This window comes from Diplotaxodon limnothrissa, linkage group LG3 (assembly GCF_057381915.1).
Source record: "Diplotaxodon limnothrissa isolate DT_005_m linkage group LG3, D_limnothrissa_male_GT1.1, whole genome shotgun sequence".
Taxonomy (NCBI): Eukaryota; Metazoa; Chordata; class Actinopteri; order Cichliformes; family Cichlidae; genus Diplotaxodon; species Diplotaxodon limnothrissa.
The window spans coordinates 29755051-29776868 of record NC_140598.1 but is presented as its reverse complement, the minus strand read 5'-3'; the positions used below and the strand labels follow the sequence as shown (position 1 = coordinate 29776868).

The following is a 21818-nucleotide window of genomic DNA, read 5'->3' as shown; positions in this document are numbered from 1 at the left end:
CTAAGTAATTAATTACTTTTGAAAATAAGTAATCAGTAAAGTAACAGGATTACTTTTTTGTGGAAGTAATCAGTAATTAGTTACTGATTACTTTTTTCAAGTAACTTGACCAACACTGGTTGTAAGTGTCGTGTTTGATCGTGATATTTGCCTGTAAGTTGCACAATTGTGAGTCATTATGTTGCTGTGTATGATTAAATGACAATGAAAAAACAAATGTAATGCTTATTATTAACAAAATTCATGTGAAGCAGCAAAGTTAATAAATTCAAATATAAAGTGTTTTTTTCACTGACTTAATTTCATGGATACAAATACAAAACAAATTCATTGTTCAGGGTAAAGTACTACTTTAATAGATATAAATCAGGTTTGATCATATATATTAGTTCTTTAGACACATTTTAAACTGCATTTTTGTACATAGTTTCCATAAAGACAATGATGAATCTGTGCCTGTCATAAAAACTGACAACAAATGGATCAGAGCCACATCTGTATGTTTTAAAGAACAATCTAGTGAAAGCTAGTTTGCTGTGACAGTTGACTCTTTAGCTGCATCGTAACAAATGCAATGTACTGCAGGCTCACAGGTAAACAATTCTATCAGTACTTTCAAAGTCTTAAAAATGTAAATTTTCTGTGGATTTAGAATTGATAAGTTGACTGTGTTGTGCCCCCTGGTCTGACAGGTGGCTGGGAGGTGTGCAATCCTAGATCCTGCAGCTGTGCATTAAAATAAAGAGGCACAGATCATGAGCTTGTTTACAGTTTCAACTGCAGGATTTATTCTGCAGATTTGCCTCCAAAGGGGGTTTACTGCTCCTGAGCATTATGCGCCATCTAGTGGTATCTTTAAGTAATGCCATAGAACATGTAAAGTGTAATGGATAACACTGATTCAGCAAATATAACAAGACATAATAAGCACAAAAAATATAACGGGGGTGTCCATTTTTTTTTACCTTGTTTAAAGACATGAACTTAACTGAAAAAATTGCTAATTCCCATAAGTTATGAATGCTCTTCTATTCTATTCTATTCTATTCTATTCTATTCAATTGTATTTATATAGCGCTAAATCACAACAACAGTCGCCTCAAGGTGCTTTATATTGTACAGTATATCCTATAATAATACATATGGTGAAAAACCCAACAATCATATGACCCCCTATGAGCAGCACTTTGGCAACAGTGGGAAGGAAAAACTCCCTTTTAACAGGAAGAAACCTCCGGCAGAACCAAAAGTGACCACTAGCAGAGTAATATAAAGGTTGTAACAGAAGTAGTGGCTTAAAAGCAAATTGTGATTTCTCAATTTCTATTTAAAGTCTCTATTTTATTTTCTTGTAGCGTATTGTACCCTCCTTCTAACGAGGAGTGTATCAACTTTATCATGACCATGCACTGCAAATGTTGTTAAAAAGAAACTTTAGCAAAAAAACCTTATTTCTAACACATGAAATGGAACAATAATTAAAAGAAAGACTGTTGAAATAATAAGTAGTGTACATCTCTCTAATACATTTGGATTTGAGTGCAAATGTCTTGGCCTCTCAGTTGGATACTTGAACATATTCTTTTGTTATTGCAAAATTCAAAACTAGACCTGATCTGATTTACAGTCTCCAAGGTGAAGCTTGAGCACCCCCTTATTATGCAGCTCCACCAATTGGGAAAACTCTTTTGGCATTGCATGGACTTTCCTATCATAGGGTACATTATCATAGTAGTGGTTAGTCAGGGGAAAGAGTTTATCTGGGTGATTACTAAATGGCCAGAATCCATACAAATGCACCGTTTCACAAAATTCCAGTGCCAGGGTAGTCATATATAATCCAGTGCTAGGTCGATATTCCTTTAACCCCAGAGATTGCCAGAATTTGACCAGTCTTTCGAGATACCTAGGGTTTATGAAGATTGGTTGGATAGGGATATCCATGTCCTCAATGGCATACACAGCCCGCTGACACGCTGGGCGAGTACCACCATAGGAGAAGCAAGGAAAGAGAAGCAGGGAGTTGCCATACTGTTGGAGACTGTCTGCAAACGCCCGGCGACGTCCCGTCAGTGACCCATACCTGCAAATTAATGCATGACTTAAAGCAACAAGACATAAACTAACAAGTCGGTTCAATGTCGGGTTCATTAATTGCTCACTTTTGCATGAAGATGCTTGGGTTTGCTGTCACAAGGTTAGTCTTCCTGCCGACATCATTGTGAAATTCATTTTCCAGAGGAGGAAGGTTGCACCTGAAATAACATGAAATATTACTTACAGAGAGAAGAGGCCTCATCACGATTTCCATTCCTTACAGTGAACATCTTTCTCACCTAATAACAAAATCAGCTGAATCAATCATTTTCCCACAGCCGCTGTTTGTTAGAATCCCACCGCTCCCAACAATTGAACAAGTGTCCCATCTCTTTTTTGAGAAAGGATTCTCCTGGAAGTGACATCAGCAGATTATAAATAACAAAGAGCAACATTTACAGTGCTTGTAACATACAGTGTGTGAAAGACAACTACTCATTGTATTCAGGAACTGATGTGATTTAATCCTTTAAGGATGATGACAAAACGTAGTCAAGTCATGTTTGAAAATTTGAAGAACAACAGAGGCATGAAACATGCAGCAAATTTTGTCTTCATACTAGTTCATTCATAGACAACAAATTACAAGACCGGTTCCTGTGTTTAGGAATAACATACTTTTATAAAGATTTTGAAAAGCTCCGGGGTCACAGAGATGACACTCCTGTCCTTGTCACAAACAATCTTAGATCCCACTGGAGTGTTTTCCTGAGTGACAATGCCATTGTTGGATCCATTGCAATTGATGCTCAGCTGTAATCTTGATAAATTAAAAACAAATGAGAAAAATAAAATAAAACTAAGCATAAAAAAGTGTAAAATTAGTTTTGGTGTTGAGATGAAAGATTTGCAAGACAGTAAAAACTTAAGGCATGGAAAAATCAGAGGAAGAAAACACGAGGAGGTAGTCACTGGAGGAACACAGGAGGAAATGAAGCTGAAAATATTTTTCAACTTATCTTTGCTAACAGCATGACTCAGATATTCTAGGATATGGATATAATAGTTCCAGCCAATTCAAGAAGTCAAGACAGATTCTTTAAATTTAGACAGTCCTTCAATGTAGCAAATGATCCTAATGTCTCTGATCAGGGTAAACAAATGATGCCCTCTGGAAAGTGAGAGCTCTCTTAAATGTGACAAGACGGACTCAATCTGCCGAGACCATGGAGGAATGACTGTCTTCATACATCTGTACCAAATCACAACTTCTGAGTGGTCTGTTCATCTGGACGTAGCGCTTTCAGTGGGAGAAATGCTTCGTCATTCATACAAGTGGCTTCTTCTGTCTCAGCTGATTGCAGGTTGTCCCGTTTTCATTGTTCATTCAGTGGTGCTAGTTTCAGTCATTGTGCAAATGTGCTGTTTATAGATTGGGGAAACCTGCAGTCAGCTGAGACTCAAGGAGTCACTTGGATGAGTGACGAAACATTTCTTCCAATGAAAACACTACGTGAACAGAATTACTTACCTGGATGACTGAGCATTGCATCAAGACATATTACATATCACTTCTTATCCTTAATGAATGTTGGGTGTTCTCATTTTGCCCTTGCTCAAGCATCCCAGAAGCTGGTTTGTCCTCCTCTGAGCATTCACGTTCCTGCTCTACTTTCTGGCCCTCCTCAAACTCATCTCTGCTTCCTCTAAAGAGGGCTTGTTCAGATTAAATAGAACAAGAAACCAAAACATTAAAATATGTTAAAAACACGCATAGTAGTTTGGACCTGGAAGCAGAGTTCATACATCATCAATTAAAGGTTGGGGATCCCACCTGCTGTGAATGTTTTAATGCAGTACAGTTATTATTAACATCGCTTGTTACATCCTGTTTATGACAGTTAAAATAAATAACATTCATATAAGAGATAAAATTGTCTTGTGTAAACTGTATGTGGTGTTAAATAGGCCTATACCAGTGTACTTTAATGTCGGTCATAAGGGTGTTACTTTAAGAGCCATATATTTTATGAGGTGCTCTGAGGAGCTTGGAAAGGAAAGCGTCTGGACTTCTTTAAGTTGCTTGAAGACGTTTCACCTCTCATCCGAGAAGCTTCTTTAATTTAAGTTCAAATGGTGGAGAGTCCCAGATTTAAGCCCTATGGGAGTGTCCCCCCAAAAGGGACAATGGACCCCCTATTGATTCTCTACCTAACCACACGAGTCAAGGTGTGAAAACAGGTGTAGGCCATGATTAGCCAAGGTTTCTTAGGGGACACTCCCATGGGGCTTAAATTCTCTATGCCTCACTCAGCCATCTGTCAAAAAATGCATGATCATTGTTAGTGCAATGGTGATGTGGGAACAGGATGTGTGTGTGAACTCAAAAGTCCCAGGATGGTAATTGGGTTCATCTGAATATTTGCTTTTCATTTTACCACTCATCCAAGTGACTTCTTCATTCTCAGCTGACTGCAGGTTTCCTCAAACTTAAACAGTACCTTTGCATAAATATCAAAACACTTTAATGATTGTTATGATCCAATAGACCAACGGCATTAGAATCATTCACACGGAGCTCTGGAATGGCTGAAATCACACCATTATAAAAGTCTCAAAGAGTTACCCTTAGATCCAGCTGGAATTTATTTTTATCCTTAAGGCTATTATGTCAAAATTAACATCACACGTTTGTTTTATCCTTTACCACACACAGTTATGTATTGTAGACTAGTAAGAAGTGTTGGAAGTAGTCCATAACACTGACAACAACAGGCACAGACAGAAGCTCCTTCTCTGAGGAATTTGAGGGGGATGGTCTGCCTGGACTGCTGATTGCACCAGAAGGTTCAACACTTTAAGACTGACTCTGTTAGAAGAAAGAGGCCCATAAAGAAGCTCTCTTCCCCACTTTCCTTTTCCTTCCCCCCTCCCTGTGGTGCTCTTTGTTCATTTGGGTCTCCTGAGTGAGCACAGACAAGGCAGCCGTTTTAACCTTGAACCTTGAATTGCTTAATAAATGTAATAAAATGTACTTATTTGTCTTTCTCAAAAACCCAACAATTTTGTAAAACCTTGGGCCCACTCTTGTCTGTCAGATGACGATTATGTTGCCCGCACTAAGCGACACGACCGCCTTCCTCTCCTCCATGGATGCTGGAAGATTTGCATTGCTGAGGAGGCCAAAACCATCATTCGCAGTTGCTCTGCGTCCACATCCACAGTGTTGGTTCAGGTTTCTGAATCTGTGGCTGTGATCAGCTCCACTAGTGGAATTTGTCTCTACATCACAGCAAAGTTCAACATTTTTGCAAGAGAATTTTCTCTACTTGATTTAGTTGCCTCTCAGACAATTTTTTCACCCACTTGTACACATCCTGAGTGTGAGTCTGCTAAACAAGTAAACCAAACCTTTATTTCTTTCTGGCTGGTCTTAGACTTTTAATTGTGGGCTGGTCAAAGGTCCCCTTTTCACGTGTCTTCTTAACTAAAATTAGTATTGACGGGAAATTTTGTTTAGCCGTTTCGTTTAGCAAATGGCTCTTAGCCTTGACTGAAGAGCTTGTTTAAAGACCTTTAGGAGTAATCCTGCCTCATCTGCATTCGAGGATAAATAGCAGCTGTTTCCTGTAGTCTGCCATCTTCCATGCTCGTACTCACATACTAGCTTCAGGCAGTTTTTATTTATTTATTTATTATTAACCAGAAATTCACATAAAAAAAAATTCAACCATCAATCAATAATATCAGGATGTTAGGTCTTACCTGAATCTGTGGTAATTCTCCTCATGCTTTTCCCACGTTGGATTGTAGAGCTTTTTCACTTCATCAATGACTTCCCTGTAATGCACAAGCATTCCAGTACATTTAGTAACCTTCCTGCACTGGGTGTCTGTGAAGGTTCTCAGTCATCCAGGTCATCATAGTCTAAGGAGCTTGAAAAGAAAAGCGTCTGGACTTTTAAAAATTGTCTTTAAGACGTTTCACCTCTCACCCGAGAAGCTTCTTCAGTTCAAAGAGCAAATGGTGGATGTGGTGGCAGTGTCCCCCAAGGGGGGTCATGTTGACCATGTTGACGTTTTCAAGAAAAATAAAGAAGTTCTGACACTTTTCTTTCCAAGCTCCTTAGACCTACTCCTTCCTGCAGGGGGCTTACATGACTTAATCTTGACATAAAAATTTTAATTTCTTAATGAGAAAGTCATGGCAATGTTTGCTCTTACTTGCAGCCTTTACAAAGTTCAGAGGGCTTTGGGGCACTTCTTTGAGGATTTGGTCGGTGAAGCTCGACAAAACTGTGAGAAACAAATAAGAGATAAAATTATGACTCTTTCTTGAACCCTTCTTTGGTCTTTTTTTTTTTCTGTTGTTCTTGCTTTGTTTACATCTCACGGGAGGTAATTTGTGATTTTAACTCATTTATTAAATCTGATCCCTGTTCTTATGTATGTTAAATATTTAAGATATTATTAGAGGGGTCTATGAGTTGTTGGAAATTTAAAGATTACAAGTAATGCCTTAATTCACTTGAGAGATGTTTGTATCAGATATTGTATCTATACACAATGAGGTTTTTGTTTGTTTGTTTGTTTTGTTTTGTTTTTTAATAGTCTTAAATGTCAACTCGAATATACCAACTGTGTTATTGGCAGCTGCTGTGCTATAAAGTACAGACAGTTTGGTGCAGGCTAAACAGAATAGTATAGAATAGAACAGTATAGAATAGAATAGAATAGAATAGTATAGAATAGAATAATCCTTTAACTGTCTCCACAAGGGGAAATTTAGTTAGTCTGCAGTATTGCTGTTGTTGATGTTGAGCTATTTAAAATTGTATTTCTTACAGTCACTGTTGATATTGATTATATAGCCATATAGGAATGCTAAATGGGGATTCTAAATGGGGTAAAAATATTGAATATCATGAATTTTGTGTATCGTTGCACCCCTAAAAAAAAAAAAAAAAAAATATATATATATATATATATATATATATATATATATATATATATATATATATATATATATATTAGGGGTGCAACGATACACAAAATTCACGGTTCGGTTCGATACTTTGGTGTCACGGTTCGATATTTTTTCAATACAAAAAAAATGTTCATGCTTTTTTAATTTTTCATTTATTAAAATATATACTTTAACTCAAAAGTACAGTTTTTAAATTTAATGTTGCTGAAACAAAGTAATAAAAAAATAAATCTATCTGATCGAGAAATCACTCATCTTTGGAAAAGAGAGTTTATTACAGAGAAATGTCTCTTTCCAAAGTAAAAGCTATACTATACGCTTCTTCTGGGCTATATTCTCAGCAGCATATTAAACATATCAGGTCCCCATAATGAGAATCATGTGCTAACGGCTGTCTAAATGACTCGGGTAAAGTTTGTAGCATGCGTGCTTGTTGTTTTTGTCTGCTTCCACTTGTCTTTGCACTAGGATGATGTCGGCGTAAATGTGCATTCATATTCATTTTGTTCCCACTAGTGCTGTCAGCGTTATGACGTTAACACAACACGGCAAATCTCCGTTAACGAGCTACCGCGTTAACGGAGTTTGCTCGTTAACGTGTTGGCCGTCCAGCCCCACGCACGGGGCAATTTGCCGCGTTGTGGCATTAACATCATTTCAGATTAATGCTGACAGCACTAGTGGGAACACAACGAATATGACTGCACACTCTTAGGCTACAGCAACATCTGAAGGTTCAGTACCTCTTTGTAGATTCCCCACTTTGTGGTTTCTCAGCTCTTTACAACACCATACTATATATGACTTTGTATTTCACTTTACATTTTACGTCTGCCTTTCTTTCAAAATGAATCCTAACTAAAAAAAAAAAGTATTGTCAAAAGAAATTAAGTGCAGCCAAGTTAATTAGAAATATACTTTTGTGTAATATTAGGTAATATACAAGTTATTCATGTCCAGTTATTTACAAATCAGTACCAATAATGTTGTGTAGTCAGAGTAAACCGGTCATGTGACTCTAACCTTATTTTCACTGCACAACAAAACTCATATCAAAAGAACAATGTAAACAAAACAAACATATATATAAACATATATATATATATATATACCAAATACTATGTTATTCCCTTAGAAGGAAATACAGAGTGAGAGCTGAGGTTTGTGGTTACGTGTGAAAGAATGAATGACAAAGACATGAAGACATGTACTTCAGCTTTTACCAGAGTATTTTATGAAATGTGTATTTCTACTTAAATTAAGCATGTTTGTATTTCTGCAACCTCAGGCTTATATTAGCATTTTACACAGCTTCCCAACTGTTGGGAAGCATTTATCACAGTGCCATAAGCTACTTTTGATCAGAATACTTTGTTTCGTGACCTCTGGCTTTTATCTGTAAGATACAAAGGTAATTACTCACCCGTCCTCGAACGCGTACCAGGTAAGAGTGGTCAGCAGACTCCCCAAAGAGAGAAAATTGATCACAATCGAGAGCTTTTTCCTCATGTCGCTCTAGTGCTTCACCTTTCTTAACACTTCGCTTTAACTCAGCTTTTTTTATGTACTTTTACCTCATATGTTGATACGGTTATCTGCCCGGTTTAACTGTCTGGTGGTTTATGATTCATAAAATGAGTAGGCATTCTGAGTTAATCATTACTATAGGAGAAGAAGAAGTCACTTGGATGGGTGACGAAATATTTCTCCCGCTGAAAATGTGTCCAGATGAACAGAATCAACCTTTGGGGATTTTCTTAGCTGGTTGAGCATGCATCAAGATATTTGAGACTCTGTGCCTTATAGAAGCAAAGAAAAACAAAAATGACTCACAGGTGATTTGTACAAAGGTGGTTTTAGGACAACATCTACATTTCAAAACTGAGTTGCCTCCATGGACATTTTCAGACCTGTTTTGCCAGCTCATGAAATGAACTTTGATTCTGTTTATTCTAGAAATCAAATAATTAAAAAAAATTCTATTTATTTTATTCTAGGTGTACTGACAACTATCAGTGGATTACTTTGATACAAGAAGTAACAACAGACAGAAATAGTACTCGAGAATCTGCTTATTCTTCTTTATCAATGTTATCTAGTGATAATTGTGATTATGTTCAATAATAACAATATGGAAACTATTGTAGGATCTACCTTACAATATGAAGCGCCTTGAGACGACTGTTGTTTTTATTTGGCGCTGTAGAAATAAATTTAAGTTGAATTGAATTATTGGTTAATTAAGCGGATACAATTTTTCAGAATGAAAAACGGGCATAACAAAATGAGGCTTGACCGTGTTTCACTGTATCCTTGGAAACACTATACTTCCTGTTTCTTGTACATGACATCTAAAACAAGTTTTTAAAGCAAAAAACATTTAATAATCAACCTCGTGATGTTAACTGTAGAATATAATGTATTAAATTCTTCAACTAAGTTCTTGCATTAAATGACATCATGTAGTGTGTCATTTTCTAATAATAAAAAGTAGAATACATGTATAATATGAATAGTAAATAATAATTCAGAAAACTAGTGACCATGACATAGCCGTCAGAAAAAGATGGAAACCTTGTTTTCCTTCTCAGCAACATACAGACATTCATTCATTCTTAGCAGTAAAGCACAACACTTCCTTGTTTGCACTTACACATTCCGCTACAGCACACTCATGGATGCAGCCTAGCCAGTGCTCGATGTATGGCTTTCTTAGTGAGTCACAAATACGCAAAAGTGGCAGTGCTGGTTCAAAGTTTTACGGTTTTACTACTGTTTGGAATTTTAATATTGTGTGGTAATGTTTCTCTGACTTCCCACCTGCTTGGTAATTATGTTTGAGGCTTTTTCTGAATTCTAATCTTCCTATTATAAATGTACCTATATGTACAGTGGGGAAATGTTAACTTTAGCCAAACTTCTTAATGGTTTTACAAATCTTTTATGTTATATATATATACAGTGGGGCAAAAAAGTATTTAGTCAGCCACCGATTGTGCAAGTTCCCCCACCTAAAATGATGACAGAGGTCAGTAATTTGCACCAGAGGTACACTTCAACTGTGAGAGACAGAATGTGAAAAAAAAATCCATGAATCCACATGGTAGGATTTGTAAAGAATTTATTCGTAAATCAGGGTGGAAAATAAGTATTTGGTCAATAACAAAAATACAACTCAATACTTTGTAACATAACCTTTGTTGGCAATAACAGAGGTCAAACGTTTACAATAGGTCTTTACCAGGTTTGCACACACAGTAGCAAACTGTGTTTGCTACATAAAAAAATAGATAAGAGCACTAGTGCTCTTATCTATTTTTTTATGCTCCATTTTATCATGTCACTCTCCCAACCTGAATATTCCATTGTATTTCTATCTCACCGTCTACACCTTTTTTCTCTCTATCTTTCTCTCTCTCTCTTTCTATATGTGTATTATAATGGCAAGCTAGACATATACATAAAACTGGAAGCTGATTGGAGCTTCACTGAATTTCCTTTTGCGTCTCAACATTGTCAACACCTTTGCAAGAGTGACACTGATTAAATGTTCTCAAGAAGGTTGTCTGTGAAGGTTCTGCAGTCATCCAGGTCATTGTAGTCTAAGGAGCTTAGAAAAAAAAAAGTCTCTGGACTTTCTTAAGTTGCTTGAAGACGTTTCACCTCTCATCCGAGAAGCTTCTTCAGTTCTAAGGTCAAATGGTGGAAAGTCCCAGATTTAAATCCAGTGGGAGTTTCCCCCCAAAGAGGGACAAAGGACTCTCTGATGACCCTCTGTGTTAGAATGGGTGTAGGTCACAATCAGCCAAGGTGTCAGGTGAACTCATTGTGAAACCTAACCCCACCCTATGATGTGATTTCATGAGGTCAGATGGCCCAGGATGTGAGTGGGCTTTAAGGCGTCTGGGGAGGGAACTCAAAACTGGATTATAGATGGCTGACAGTTGGTGTCGTAAACCACCGCCCCTGTTCAAAGATGGTCGCCCACAGTGGACGTAAATGGCTTCTTTCACTCCTCTTTCAAACCATCTGTCTTCTCTGTCCAGAATGTGAACATCGGCATCCTCAAAAGAGTGACCTTTGTCCTTTAGTCCGCCAGAGTTTATGTTATATTTTTACATGTTGTAGTGCCATTTTTGGGAGCATTTCAAGTTGCTATACATCAATACAACCATTATAGCCCAAATTGTAATAATATGTATGCATTAAGTGCATAGAAATTACATAAATTGCAAGAAAGTGCAATAAACTACAAAAAAATTGAAAATCGTTTTTGTTTTTTTAACATATATTTCTAGTTAGAGAAATTTAAGAGGCTTATCCCTCAAAACTGTAAATACAAAAAAGTTGCACAAAATAGTTTCCCACCACAGGATATTTATTTTGAGTGTCTTCATAGTTTTATTTTTGAAATACACCAATTTTTATATACTGCAGGAAAAACGAAAATAAATGTTATACTGCAAATTTGCAAAAAAGCAGCATATGCATCAAAATAAGCTATTTCCAGCAGTGCAATATGAGTTCTAAGCATCCTAGAAACGACACAGAAAGTCATAAAGTCAAACATAACTTTTAAAAACACCAGTATAAGCTCATGAGGCCCTGATGGTAAAAAAAACTACATTTCCGCGAAATGGCGGTGGCAGGTAATGGCGGACATGCGATAGTTCACGCTGACATCTATTCTAACGTAGGAAGTGTTATGAACAGCTGATCGGATCGGCAAAGCGTGTTTCTGGAATATTATGTGTTTGTTGCTGCAAGTGCTTTTTATGCAGTTTTTGCAAAGCTATATGTGGAAGGAAACCGTGACCTAGGACAAGCTGATGGCATAAGATGTAAGTACAACTCCTCCGGTTTCATATGCAAAAAAAATTATTGCGCTAGCTTACGTGGTTGCAGTTCTACAAGAATTTAAAAGTAGTTGCGCAAAACGGAGCGTGCCCGCTCCGACCGGTTTTAAAGGGTTAAAGGTTCCCCAAAGAACCATCAAAAATTTGTTCTTTGGGGCACCTTTAAAGGTTCTTCAAATGGTTTTAAAATGGTTCTTTAAAGAACCTATTTCAAGAACCTTTTTTGAGTGGTTCTTTAAAGAACCATTTTAAATCTTTCAAAATAAAATGTATCATTAATTGAATTGTCTTGAGTAGGGCAAAATAAATACAAGCAGATAGACATATATTAATGTTTTTTTGCTATTTCGTATTATATGAAATGGCAAAAAGGCATTTTAACCCTCAGCACAACATCACTACTACATATCACACTAAATCTTAGTCATTTAAACAGTAAGAAATAAATATCTTTACTATACTATATTGTGGGGCGACCGTGGCTCAGGGGGTTGGGAAGCGTATCTGTAACCGGAAGGTCGCCGGCTCGATCCCCGGGCTCTCTGTCCTGGTCGTTGTGTCCTTGGGCAAGACACTTTACCCTACCGCCTACTGGTGTTGGCCAGAGGGGCCGATGGCGCGATATGGCAGCCTCGCTTCTGTCAGTCTGCCCCAGGGCAGCTGTGGCTACAACCGTAGCTTGCCTCCACCAGTGTGTGAATGTGAGAGTGAATGAATAGTGGCATTGTAAAGCGCTTTGGGTGCCTTGAAAAGCGCTATATAAATCCAATCCATTATTATTACTATAAATAAATACATATAAATACTATACTATAGATAACACAACAATGAATACATATATTGTTTAATTAATAAAACATGATGAAAACACATTAGAAGTAGCAATAGCTTCATAACAGACCAATAAATCAACACATTTTCATCTGTAGATGTTTGCATGTTTAGTAAAACTATTTCAACAACAATATTTCAAAAATACAATACATTTTCTATTCTGTTACTGTTACTATTTTTACCATTTCTTCTTGGAGCAACTTGGAGTCACATAATTTCCTTAGGGATTAATAAAGTATTCTGATTCTGATTATTTCAGGATGACCTGCCATTATCCAATGACACATCTGCTTACCTGGATCTTTTGCTCGTTTCTCCTCCTCTTGTTTTCTCTTTTTTCTAAACTGAGCACCTGATGGCTTTCAACTTTTCTTGTTTATCTTCCACTGGTTTTAATTTTGGACTCCAGTATGAACACAAATCCCCCAACTCGAGGATCAGCACAACATAACCTAACACACCTACACCTTAGTTCACAGATTCACTTTGTCTAGGGTTTATTTCTGGGATTTCGCACAACCCAGGATTCCCGTCATGAATACATAATGGGCTTGGATTTACACCATTATGAATGAAATGTGCTCTATTTGGAAGAAGCCGGCCTCCCTCCCCTTTTAACAGGTTGTGTGTGAGACTTTAAATCATCAAACTATAAATTATAAATTTTAAATTGTTATTGATCCCTTTACCCCGAGTCCTAAAGTGTAGATTTATTTTCTTACTCTTCTTATATTTATTGTTTGTTTACTTGCACTGCTGTAACTGGAGCCTTGTCATCTCGTCTCTCTATATGCTGGACTGTATGTAGCGGAGATGACAATAAAGTTTACTTTGACTTCAGCAGCGAGCAGGCGCACCGAGGGCTCTCGCGCTCACTTTTCTCGTATAGAATTTCGAAAAAACATCGGTGCAAATTATAAGTCTGTATCATAATGTCTGGTGTTTTCGTGTTTGTTGTTTTGTTTTTATTTTGTTTTATTTTGCGAGTTGGTTATTAGATGCTGCTCCAGCCAGCCAGAGAATCCCCCGCCGCCCCGCCCTCTCCTCCCTGTGCAGCAAGCAGCAGGCGCACCTCGCAAACGGAGGGCGCCCTTACTCCCAGCAAATGGGCGATAGAAAACCGATCGGTGCCTATGCCATTCCCACTGGCATGATGTCGGGCAGCATGAGAACGAGCATTTTTTTTTTTTTTTTTGTTGCCAATGCCCGTGATGCCGCCCCCCGCCACAATGCCGCCCCGGGCAACCGCCCGTGTCGCCCGTATCAAAAACCGCTACTGCTAGAATGACTAGATTGTAGTGAAGTAAATGATTCACACAAACATATTCAATGAAATGGAGAGATGTAGAATGTATATTAAGGTTTGACACTCAGCAGAGGAAAGTGTGTGTAAAGGAAAATGTCTCCAACTTGGGAAAGGGTGAAACTGCAGATCACCAGCTGCCCTAGGCTGGACACAAAAAAGAAACAACATGTACATTGTTGATGACAAATAATAACAGGAAAAGGGTTTTGTGTTTCTCAGACTGGAACAACTCCAATCTCACTTTCTGTTCTTAAGAAAGGAGAATTCAAAAACCAGAGAGAGGAGATGATGAGGAAAATGATGAAAATCTCTCAGTCTGTCACTTGCAAGTGAAGAGCAGACCTGGATCAATTTTCCACATGCAGCGGTCAGAAGAAGATTATAGGTTAACATCATTGGAAACGTTCAGGCCAAGTTTCTGGCTGAATTGTTTACAGCGCCATGTGTCCCTCATCCTATCAAGCAAGTCCTCTCTGAAGACAAGGAATGACAAGGGATGCAGTTCCAAAGAGCAACAGCATCCCTTGTCTTCAGAGAGGTCCAAGAGACAGCAGCAGGGTCCTGAGCAGAAAGGCCCCAGCAGCAGTGTGTGCAAACAGCATCAGAGAAGAAGAGAAAACCCTTCATCCTGACTGCCTGGATGGATGACACTGTATTTCCAGCAAGCTGCAACTTCACTGTGTGTAGGACCTTTGAGGAGACTGTCTGAGTTGACATTTGCCACGTTTGGAGTGGAATGACAAGGAAAAAGACAGTGGGGACTGCACAGGACAAAGCTGAGCCGCTACACTGCTTTGAGTTGGAGGGTGTAAGATGGAGCAGGTGGGGGCACAGAGGAATGCTGTTATTTAATGTGGGAAATCAAATTTGGGTTAACAAACCTGGGAAAAATAGAACTGAGAATGTGTATACAATGTGAGACATATACTGTGTTGAAATCAGTGTTACGTTTTTTTTTTTTTTACAGCAGATGATTCACTTTATGACCTTTTACAGCACCTCTGGAACCTGTTGACCAGGCCTGGCCTCCACGACAATCCAAGGCTAATGTTTGTTTCTCCCTAAGAGTGCTTGTGAAGGATTCAGCACAGACAGCTAAGTGACGTTAGAGCAGACGCGCAGTGATTTGAGGACATTTTTAATGTTGAGCTTATTATTTGACTACTATTGAGCTCATAGTGATGAAATGAGTAAATGATCCTACTTAAGGAAAGTCACTGGAGTGTGGAATAATGGGATGATCCATGATTTGGGACAAATTATGGCAATAGTAGTGGTTTATTGATTTGGCAAGAAAAACTGCATACAACACTTGTCTCTGTGATGCTGAATACTTTATTACTCTTAAGATTGTGAGGTTTGATTTGACTTATAGATTTTGTTTTCCAGGCACTAATAGTGTGGATGTAGGCTTCAGGCGGAGCCATGAGTTAAGCAAACTTAATATGCAAAACACACTAAGGCTACGTTCACACTGCAGGCGAAAGCGCATCAAATCCGATTTTTTTGACCCTATGCGACCCATACCCGATCATGGTGTGACAGTGTGAACGGCACAAATCCGATATTTTCAAATCCGATCTGGGTCACTTTCATATGTGGTACTGAATCCGACACATATCCGATGTTTTAGAAAGCGACTGCTGTTTGAACGGTTATGTCGCATTAAATCCGTCTTTTACGTCGCTGACACAAGACAGACGCCAATTATCAGCGCCCGAGAAGACATCGCGAACGCTTCCTGGCCATCCCGTGTAGATGTCAGTGAAACTGTTGGGAAGACAACGTTGGAGAAACATGAATATTTTATTTATACTGTATAAACTGCAGATTCTGACAGAAATCTGCAACTATCCTTTGAAGCACCGCTCCTCTCTAAAACAGCAATAAGGATCATTATTAGGTTATCTACATTATTATGCAAATAACAAAATAACTTAAAGCAAAAATTGGGAAACGTGAAGTCCGAAGTCTTTATATTAAGGGCCATCAGTCAAACAATATTGTTTGCTCTGGGTCTAAACAGAGTGCGTTGTGTGTGAAGTCTTTTGCGCATGCAGGCCGCTTTGAGCGTTCACACTAGAGCACGTTTGCTGTCGCATTTTAGTTGTAGTGTGAACAAGCAGACAAAAAAAATCGGATTTGATCAAAAAATCGGAATTGAGCATTAAGACCTGCAGTGTGAACGTAGCCTTACATCTTTCAACACAGGTTTACATGGCTGGAGCGGAATTACTACAGAGGAGAAGCGCTGATGTTGCCTGAGAAATTATCTAAGCTTTTTCTTTTGTTATTCTCCTAGTTTTGTTAAGTTGACTCATGGGAGAGACCATGTGTCAAAAGGAGGGATTCCAGAATTAACATAAAACAATGCTTTCTATGTTTTCCATGATATTTACAATTTTTTTGCTGACCCATAAGTGAAGGTCACTGAGCTAAAAGGAAAATGTGGATTGATGTTAGTTCCAAATGGTTAGATGTTTTTCCTTCTAGTAAGGAGATACAGGTGCAGCAGCCAGAGTATTGCTGGATGAAATTATCCCAAGGGTGGAATCTCCAGACTGAGACTCGGTGCTGATCAGAAATCTTCAGAGACCCAGCCAAAAGCAGGGACCATTCCTGGCATAGCTGGCAGCCCAAGCAGCGGATGAGGTCAAGGGTCGTACTGTTTGGTGCCCTACTAGTCATCATGAGAAGATTCCAGAACCACAACAATAACCATAAAGCTGCATTGGAATTAGTGATGTGTTGGTCGCGAACGAAATGGCTCTTAGAGCCGGCTCTTTGACGTGAACGACGTGAGCCGGCTCCTTATCGCGAGCCGTGGGTTGTTTTTTTTTTTTACCCTCTCTCTCGCACTTTTTTCCCGCTTCACTCCGCATGCGAGCCTTGTGCTTTGTACCGGGCAGAGGGGGGAGGGGCGTAGTTACACTCAGTAGCACAGGAACAGAGCAGGAGGGAGAGAGAAAGAGAGCCAGGGACAACAACATCACATTAGAAAAGTATAGTAATCATCCACAACTATTTTCAGTTGCGGATGATAAAGGATTCATAAAGTTTATTCATGCAGGTCCATATGACAGAGAATAGGCATCTTCTTTTTGTTTTCATATTTTAATTTATATTGTGTTGTGGTTTGCAGTGTTTTGTGTTGTTTCACTTTAAATTTGTTTAAAAGGAAAAAGCTGAAAATTTAAATAGTTAAAAGTTGAAATGTGAATAGTTGATTTATTCATTACATTTTATGTGGAGTGAATAAATAAAAGTATATTTACGGTGGCCCCTAGAGACAAAGCACATACAAACTCCAAAACACGTAAAAACTCCAAAACAAGTAAAAACTCCAAAACACGTACAAAAGACAACAGAAGTGCTCCAGGATGCTAGGGCGCAGTGTTGAGCTTTTGTTACCTGGTGACTACACAAGCCAGCAAGTACCAACGACCGGATTTGGTGTAGTAACAGGTAAATGAACTTTTTTTTTTTAATTATTTGAATATATATGAGTGCTTGTGTATAAATACACAAACAATACACACATGCTTTCAATTGTGTAATTTAAGTGATCTAGGTAGCTCTGTTTTGGAAGTTCAGTTAACTCTAGGAATGTGTTTTTGTCAGGGGTCATGTGCGGAGGCGAGGAAGGGATGACCCACACGCAGGACTCTTGGTGCAGAATGAGGTTTATTGAATATCGAGACAAAAGATGATAGGATGGATGGCTGGCTGGCTGAACTTAACGGACTGGTAGACTGGCTGGCTGGCTGGCTGGCTGACTAGACTGAACTGAACTGAACTGAACACACGACAGGAACAACATCATCAATGACACGACAGTGAACGAGTAGAAACAGAGGGCTTAAATACACAGACTGATGAGGATGATAATGAGAGACCGGTGAGTACACAGCTGAACATAATCTGGCTAATGACACAAGATGAGCTGACACAGGAAAAGCAGGAAGTGAGCACATGGAAGTGGCAAAATAAACTGAACATGAACAAAACTGAAAACACTGGGTCACCGACCCAGGAACCCTGACAGTACCCCCCCCCCCCCCCCTCCAATGGCCGGCACCCGACGGCCAAAAGAGAAAAAAGATGAGACGGTTCAGGCGGGCGGCCGCGTGGCCCGTGGCCGAGACGAGACGGTTCAGGCGGGCGGCCGCGTGGAAGGCGGTGGCGACCACTGAGCCGGTCCGGTGGGCGGCCGCGAGGAAGGCGCCGGCAATGACGTCCAGAAGATGGCTGGCGCGACGACGCGGCAGCCGCAGGACCAGGCGAAGCTGAGGCTGAGGCCGGACCAGGCGAAGCGGAAGCCTCTGGCTGGAGACAGGCCGGGCCAGCGGGCGCGGAAGCCCCTGGCTGGAGACAGGCCGGGCCAGCGGGCGCGGAAACCCCTGGCTGAGGAGCGGCCGGGCCAGCGGGCGCGGAAACCCCTGGCTGAGGAGCGGCCGGGCCAGCGGGCGCGGAAACCCCTGGCTGAGAAGCAGGAGAGCTCACAGCTGGCTCTGGGTGCTGTGGCTGCAGGTCCGGGAACTGAACAGGATGGTGGACGGGCGACTGGGAGACAGGGGGCGACTGGACTACAGACTGGACAGGAGCAGACTGGACTACAGACTGGACAGGAGCAGACTGGACTACAGACTGGACAGGAGCAGACTGGACTACAGACTGGACAGGAGCCTGGGGGGCAGCAGGAGACTGGACTACAGCGGACTGGAGGGCAGGAGACTGGACAGCAGGTGAGGGAACTGACTGGAGTGAAAGCTGAACAGCAGGTGAGGGAACTGACTGGAGTGAAAGCTGAACAGCAGGTGAGGGAACTGACTGGAGTGAAAGCTGAACAGCAGGTGAGGGAACTGACTGGAGTGAAAGCTGAACAGCAGGTGAGGGAACTGACTGGAGTGAAAGCTGAACAGCAGGTGAGGGAACTGACTGGAGTGAAAGCTGAACAGCAGGTGAGGGAACTGACTGGAGTGAAAGCTGAACAGCAGGTGAGGGAACTGACTGGAGTGAAAGCTGAACAGCAGGTGAGGGAACTGACTGGAGTGAAAGCTGAACAGCAGGTAAGGGAACTGACTGGAGTGAAAGCTGAACAGCAGGTAAGGGAACTGGCTGGAGTGGAGATGCTAAGGGAGGAACAGAGGTAGGCGAGGCTGACGACGGAGCTGAGGTTGGTGTGGCTGATGGCTGAGCTACAGAATGGGCTAGACAGAGAGATAAAGCTACAGCCTGGGCTAGTAAAGCTGGTGCCTGAGCAGGGGACACCTCAGCTAGCCTAACCAGGGATAAAGCTAGTGCGTGAAAGGCTGGATCAGGTGGTGGATGAAGTGGTGGACTGATTAGCTCTTCCAAGCCTCTAGGGGGGTCAAGCTGGGTTCTGGCTGCCCTCAGCCTGGGCGCTGGGACAGGCACGCAAGGTGGCTGGACACCTGTCACCCCCACCCGTGAAACAGGAGCGGGTGTGGAGGTAGACTGGGTCGCAGCTGCCCTCCTCCTGGGAGCTGGCACTGGTGTGGGTGTAGGCTGGGCCCTAGTCATCTGAGGAGGTGAAACGGCTGAAGAGGAAGGCCGAATCTGGGCCGCTGCGCTGGTAGGAAAAGGCTGAGTGATGGGTGTGGAAACGGTGACTGGGTGTGTGATACTGGAAGGTTTCTCTGGGATTATTCTGGTCCTCCTGCCACCACTATTTACAGTCTTTAATTGAACGGTCGTCGAGGGTGTTGAAGTGCGGATATTGTCCTTAATAAATCCCAGCTCAGAGGGAGCAGAGCTGAAAAATTCTTCCCAGTCTACATCCTCCTCCAGGAGGGAAACACCCCACGGATCAGAGTTAAGTTTGTTATTTGTTTTAAGTGAAGAGTCGAATGTGGAGGGTGGAAGACAGTCACTGGAACTCACCATCTGAAAACAGTCCATGTTATGGCGGCGTGTGCGCCGCCTTCTCCGGGAAGAGGCAGCGGGCGGGGTACACAGCCGAGCCTCTGGCACGGGAGCCTCCATAGAGCCGAGGTGCGAGGCGGAGCCGCCGTGCCATGGCGAGGTTGAAGGTCCGGTGAGTAAAACGGCTGGCGGGCGAGCGAGGAATGGAGCAGCGGGAGAGCGAGCAGCCGAAGCTTGGCCTGTGACGCCCACTCTCCGTGGCGAATGCTCCGATGCAGGTGAGGCAGCAGGTGGAGGACCTCGGCGTCTCCAAGGCCCGCCCAGAGCCAGACGAGTCCCCTCAAAGAAGTGCTCCCTCTCTGAGAAGAGCCGCTGTTTCCACCTGAGCTTCTCCGCCCAAATGGAGAGCGCTGCGTCCTGCCGCTCGAAAAGGTCCGAGTCCGCTGGGTCAAAAGCGTGTCTTCTTGGCACGGGTCATGTCATTCTGTCAGGGGTCGTGTGCGGAGGCGAGGAAGGGATGACCCACACGCAGGACTCTTGGTGCAGAATGAGGTTTATTGAATATGTAGACAAAAGATGATAGGATGGATGGCTGGCTGGCTGAACTTAACGGACTGGTAGACTGGCTGGCTGGCTGGCTGGCTGGCTGGCTGACTAGACTGAACTGAACTGAACTGAACACACGACAGGAACAACATCATCAATGACACGACAGTGAACGAGTAGAAACAGAGGGCTTAAATACACAGACTGATGAGGATGATAATGAGAGTGTGAGTACACAGCTGAACATAATCTGGCTAATGACACAAGACGAGCTGACACAGGAAAAGCAGGAAGTGAGCACATGGAAGTGGCAAAATAAACTGAACATGAACAAAACTGAAAACACTGGGTCACCGACCCAGGAACCCTGACAGTTTTGGAGTTTGTACGTGCTTTATCTCTAGGGGCCACCACATATATTTATATATAAAAATATATAAATAAAACCACTTTTTTTACATTAGTAATTCTTTTTGTGCATAATTTTATTTTATTGTTAATAATAAATTAATTAAAGCAACAAAACAACATGAAGAGCCAGTTCGGAGCCGAAAGAGCCGGTTCTCTAAAAAGAGCCGGAAATCCCATCACTAATTGGAATGAGAGCTGTGGCACGGGGCTTTGCAGAGGTCATCAAGAGGAGATTGTGGACAACAGAATGGGCATCTGAAGGATGAGGGGAGACAGTAGAGGAGACATAAATGCAGATAATTTGCCAAGTGGCTTGTTCCTCCCACAGGAAGAAAGCCTGAAGTGAGGTGATGGGGGTTGACAAAGGCCATAAAAAGGAAGTGCTGACAAGGCCTAAAGCTTTCTTTCACAGACCTTCAGAGTAAAACATGAAATTCACAAACACAACTCAGGGACGTAAACAGAGCACTGGGGGAGGATACAGGTAGGTATACAAAACAATAAACACAATATCAAAACCCCTAAGAACCAGAAGACAAGGATTAATCCAAAACATAAGTTTTATTGAATTGATTGAATACTAATGCTAAACAAAAAACGCTGGGTCTGATGACCCAGGACCATGACACAATATAGCTCAAGTTTAGTCACTCTAAACTTGACTTCTTCAGTCTGACTGAAGAAGTCAATTGGATGAGTGACGAAACGTTTCTCCCACAAAACGCTACGTCCAGATGAACAGAATCAACTTTTGGAGACTATTTTAAACAAGTGTGTTTTTAAACGGGATTTGAACAATTGAATTGATTCCGAAGTAAGGATTTTGACTTGGAGATTATTCCAGAGTCCAGGGGCAATGATGGTAAATGCATGGTCACCTCTGGTTTTTAAAGAGAGTTAAGAGATATTTTGTAAGATTGTTAAAGTAACATCAAAATAACACATACTGGATTTCA

The 21818-nt window shown here is 41.0% G+C and overlaps 3 protein-coding genes across 3 annotated transcripts in view; 1 reads left to right on the top strand and 2 right to left on the bottom strand.

Annotated features, from left to right (window-relative positions):
• LOC146635286 (V-set and immunoglobulin domain-containing protein 8-like) overlaps positions 1–21818 on the bottom strand; it is a 108766-nt gene that overhangs the window by 17327 nt on the left and 69621 nt on the right. The window lies entirely within an intron of this gene.
• LOC146635289 (Fc receptor-like protein 5) overlaps positions 1–21818 on the top strand; it is a 92592-nt gene that overhangs the window by 51511 nt on the left and 19263 nt on the right. The gene's annotated exons all lie outside the window — the stretch shown is intronic.
• Positions 1606–8532, bottom strand: LOC146635291 (alpha-2,8-sialyltransferase 8F-like). Its single transcript, XM_085345589.1, has 7 exons — positions 8447–8532; positions 6261–6332; positions 5803–5877; positions 2716–2857; positions 2337–2449; positions 2163–2255; positions 1606–2083 (listed from the first exon to the last, which is right to left on the bottom strand). Exons 1-7 carry the CDS (start codon positions 8530–8532, stop codon positions 1606–1608), a joined length of 1059 nt encoding a protein of 352 aa, XP_085201715.1.

What these genes read in the sequence shown, in the direction of transcription:
- LOC146635291 (XM_085345589.1), bottom strand. Translation starts at nt 8,532, where the DNA reads ATGAGGAAAAAGCTCTCGATTGTGATCAATTTTCTCTCTTTGGGGAGT. An exon ending in GAACTTTGTAAAGGCTGCAA is followed by an intron (nt 5,878 to 6,260) that starts GTAAGAGCAAAC and finishes TGTGCATTACAG; the next exon opens with GGAAGTCATTGATGAAGTGA. An exon ending in CCAAGCATCTTCATGCAAAA is followed by an intron (nt 2,084 to 2,162) that starts GTGAGCAATTAA and finishes ATTAATTTGCAG; the next exon opens with GTATGGGTCACTGACGGGAC.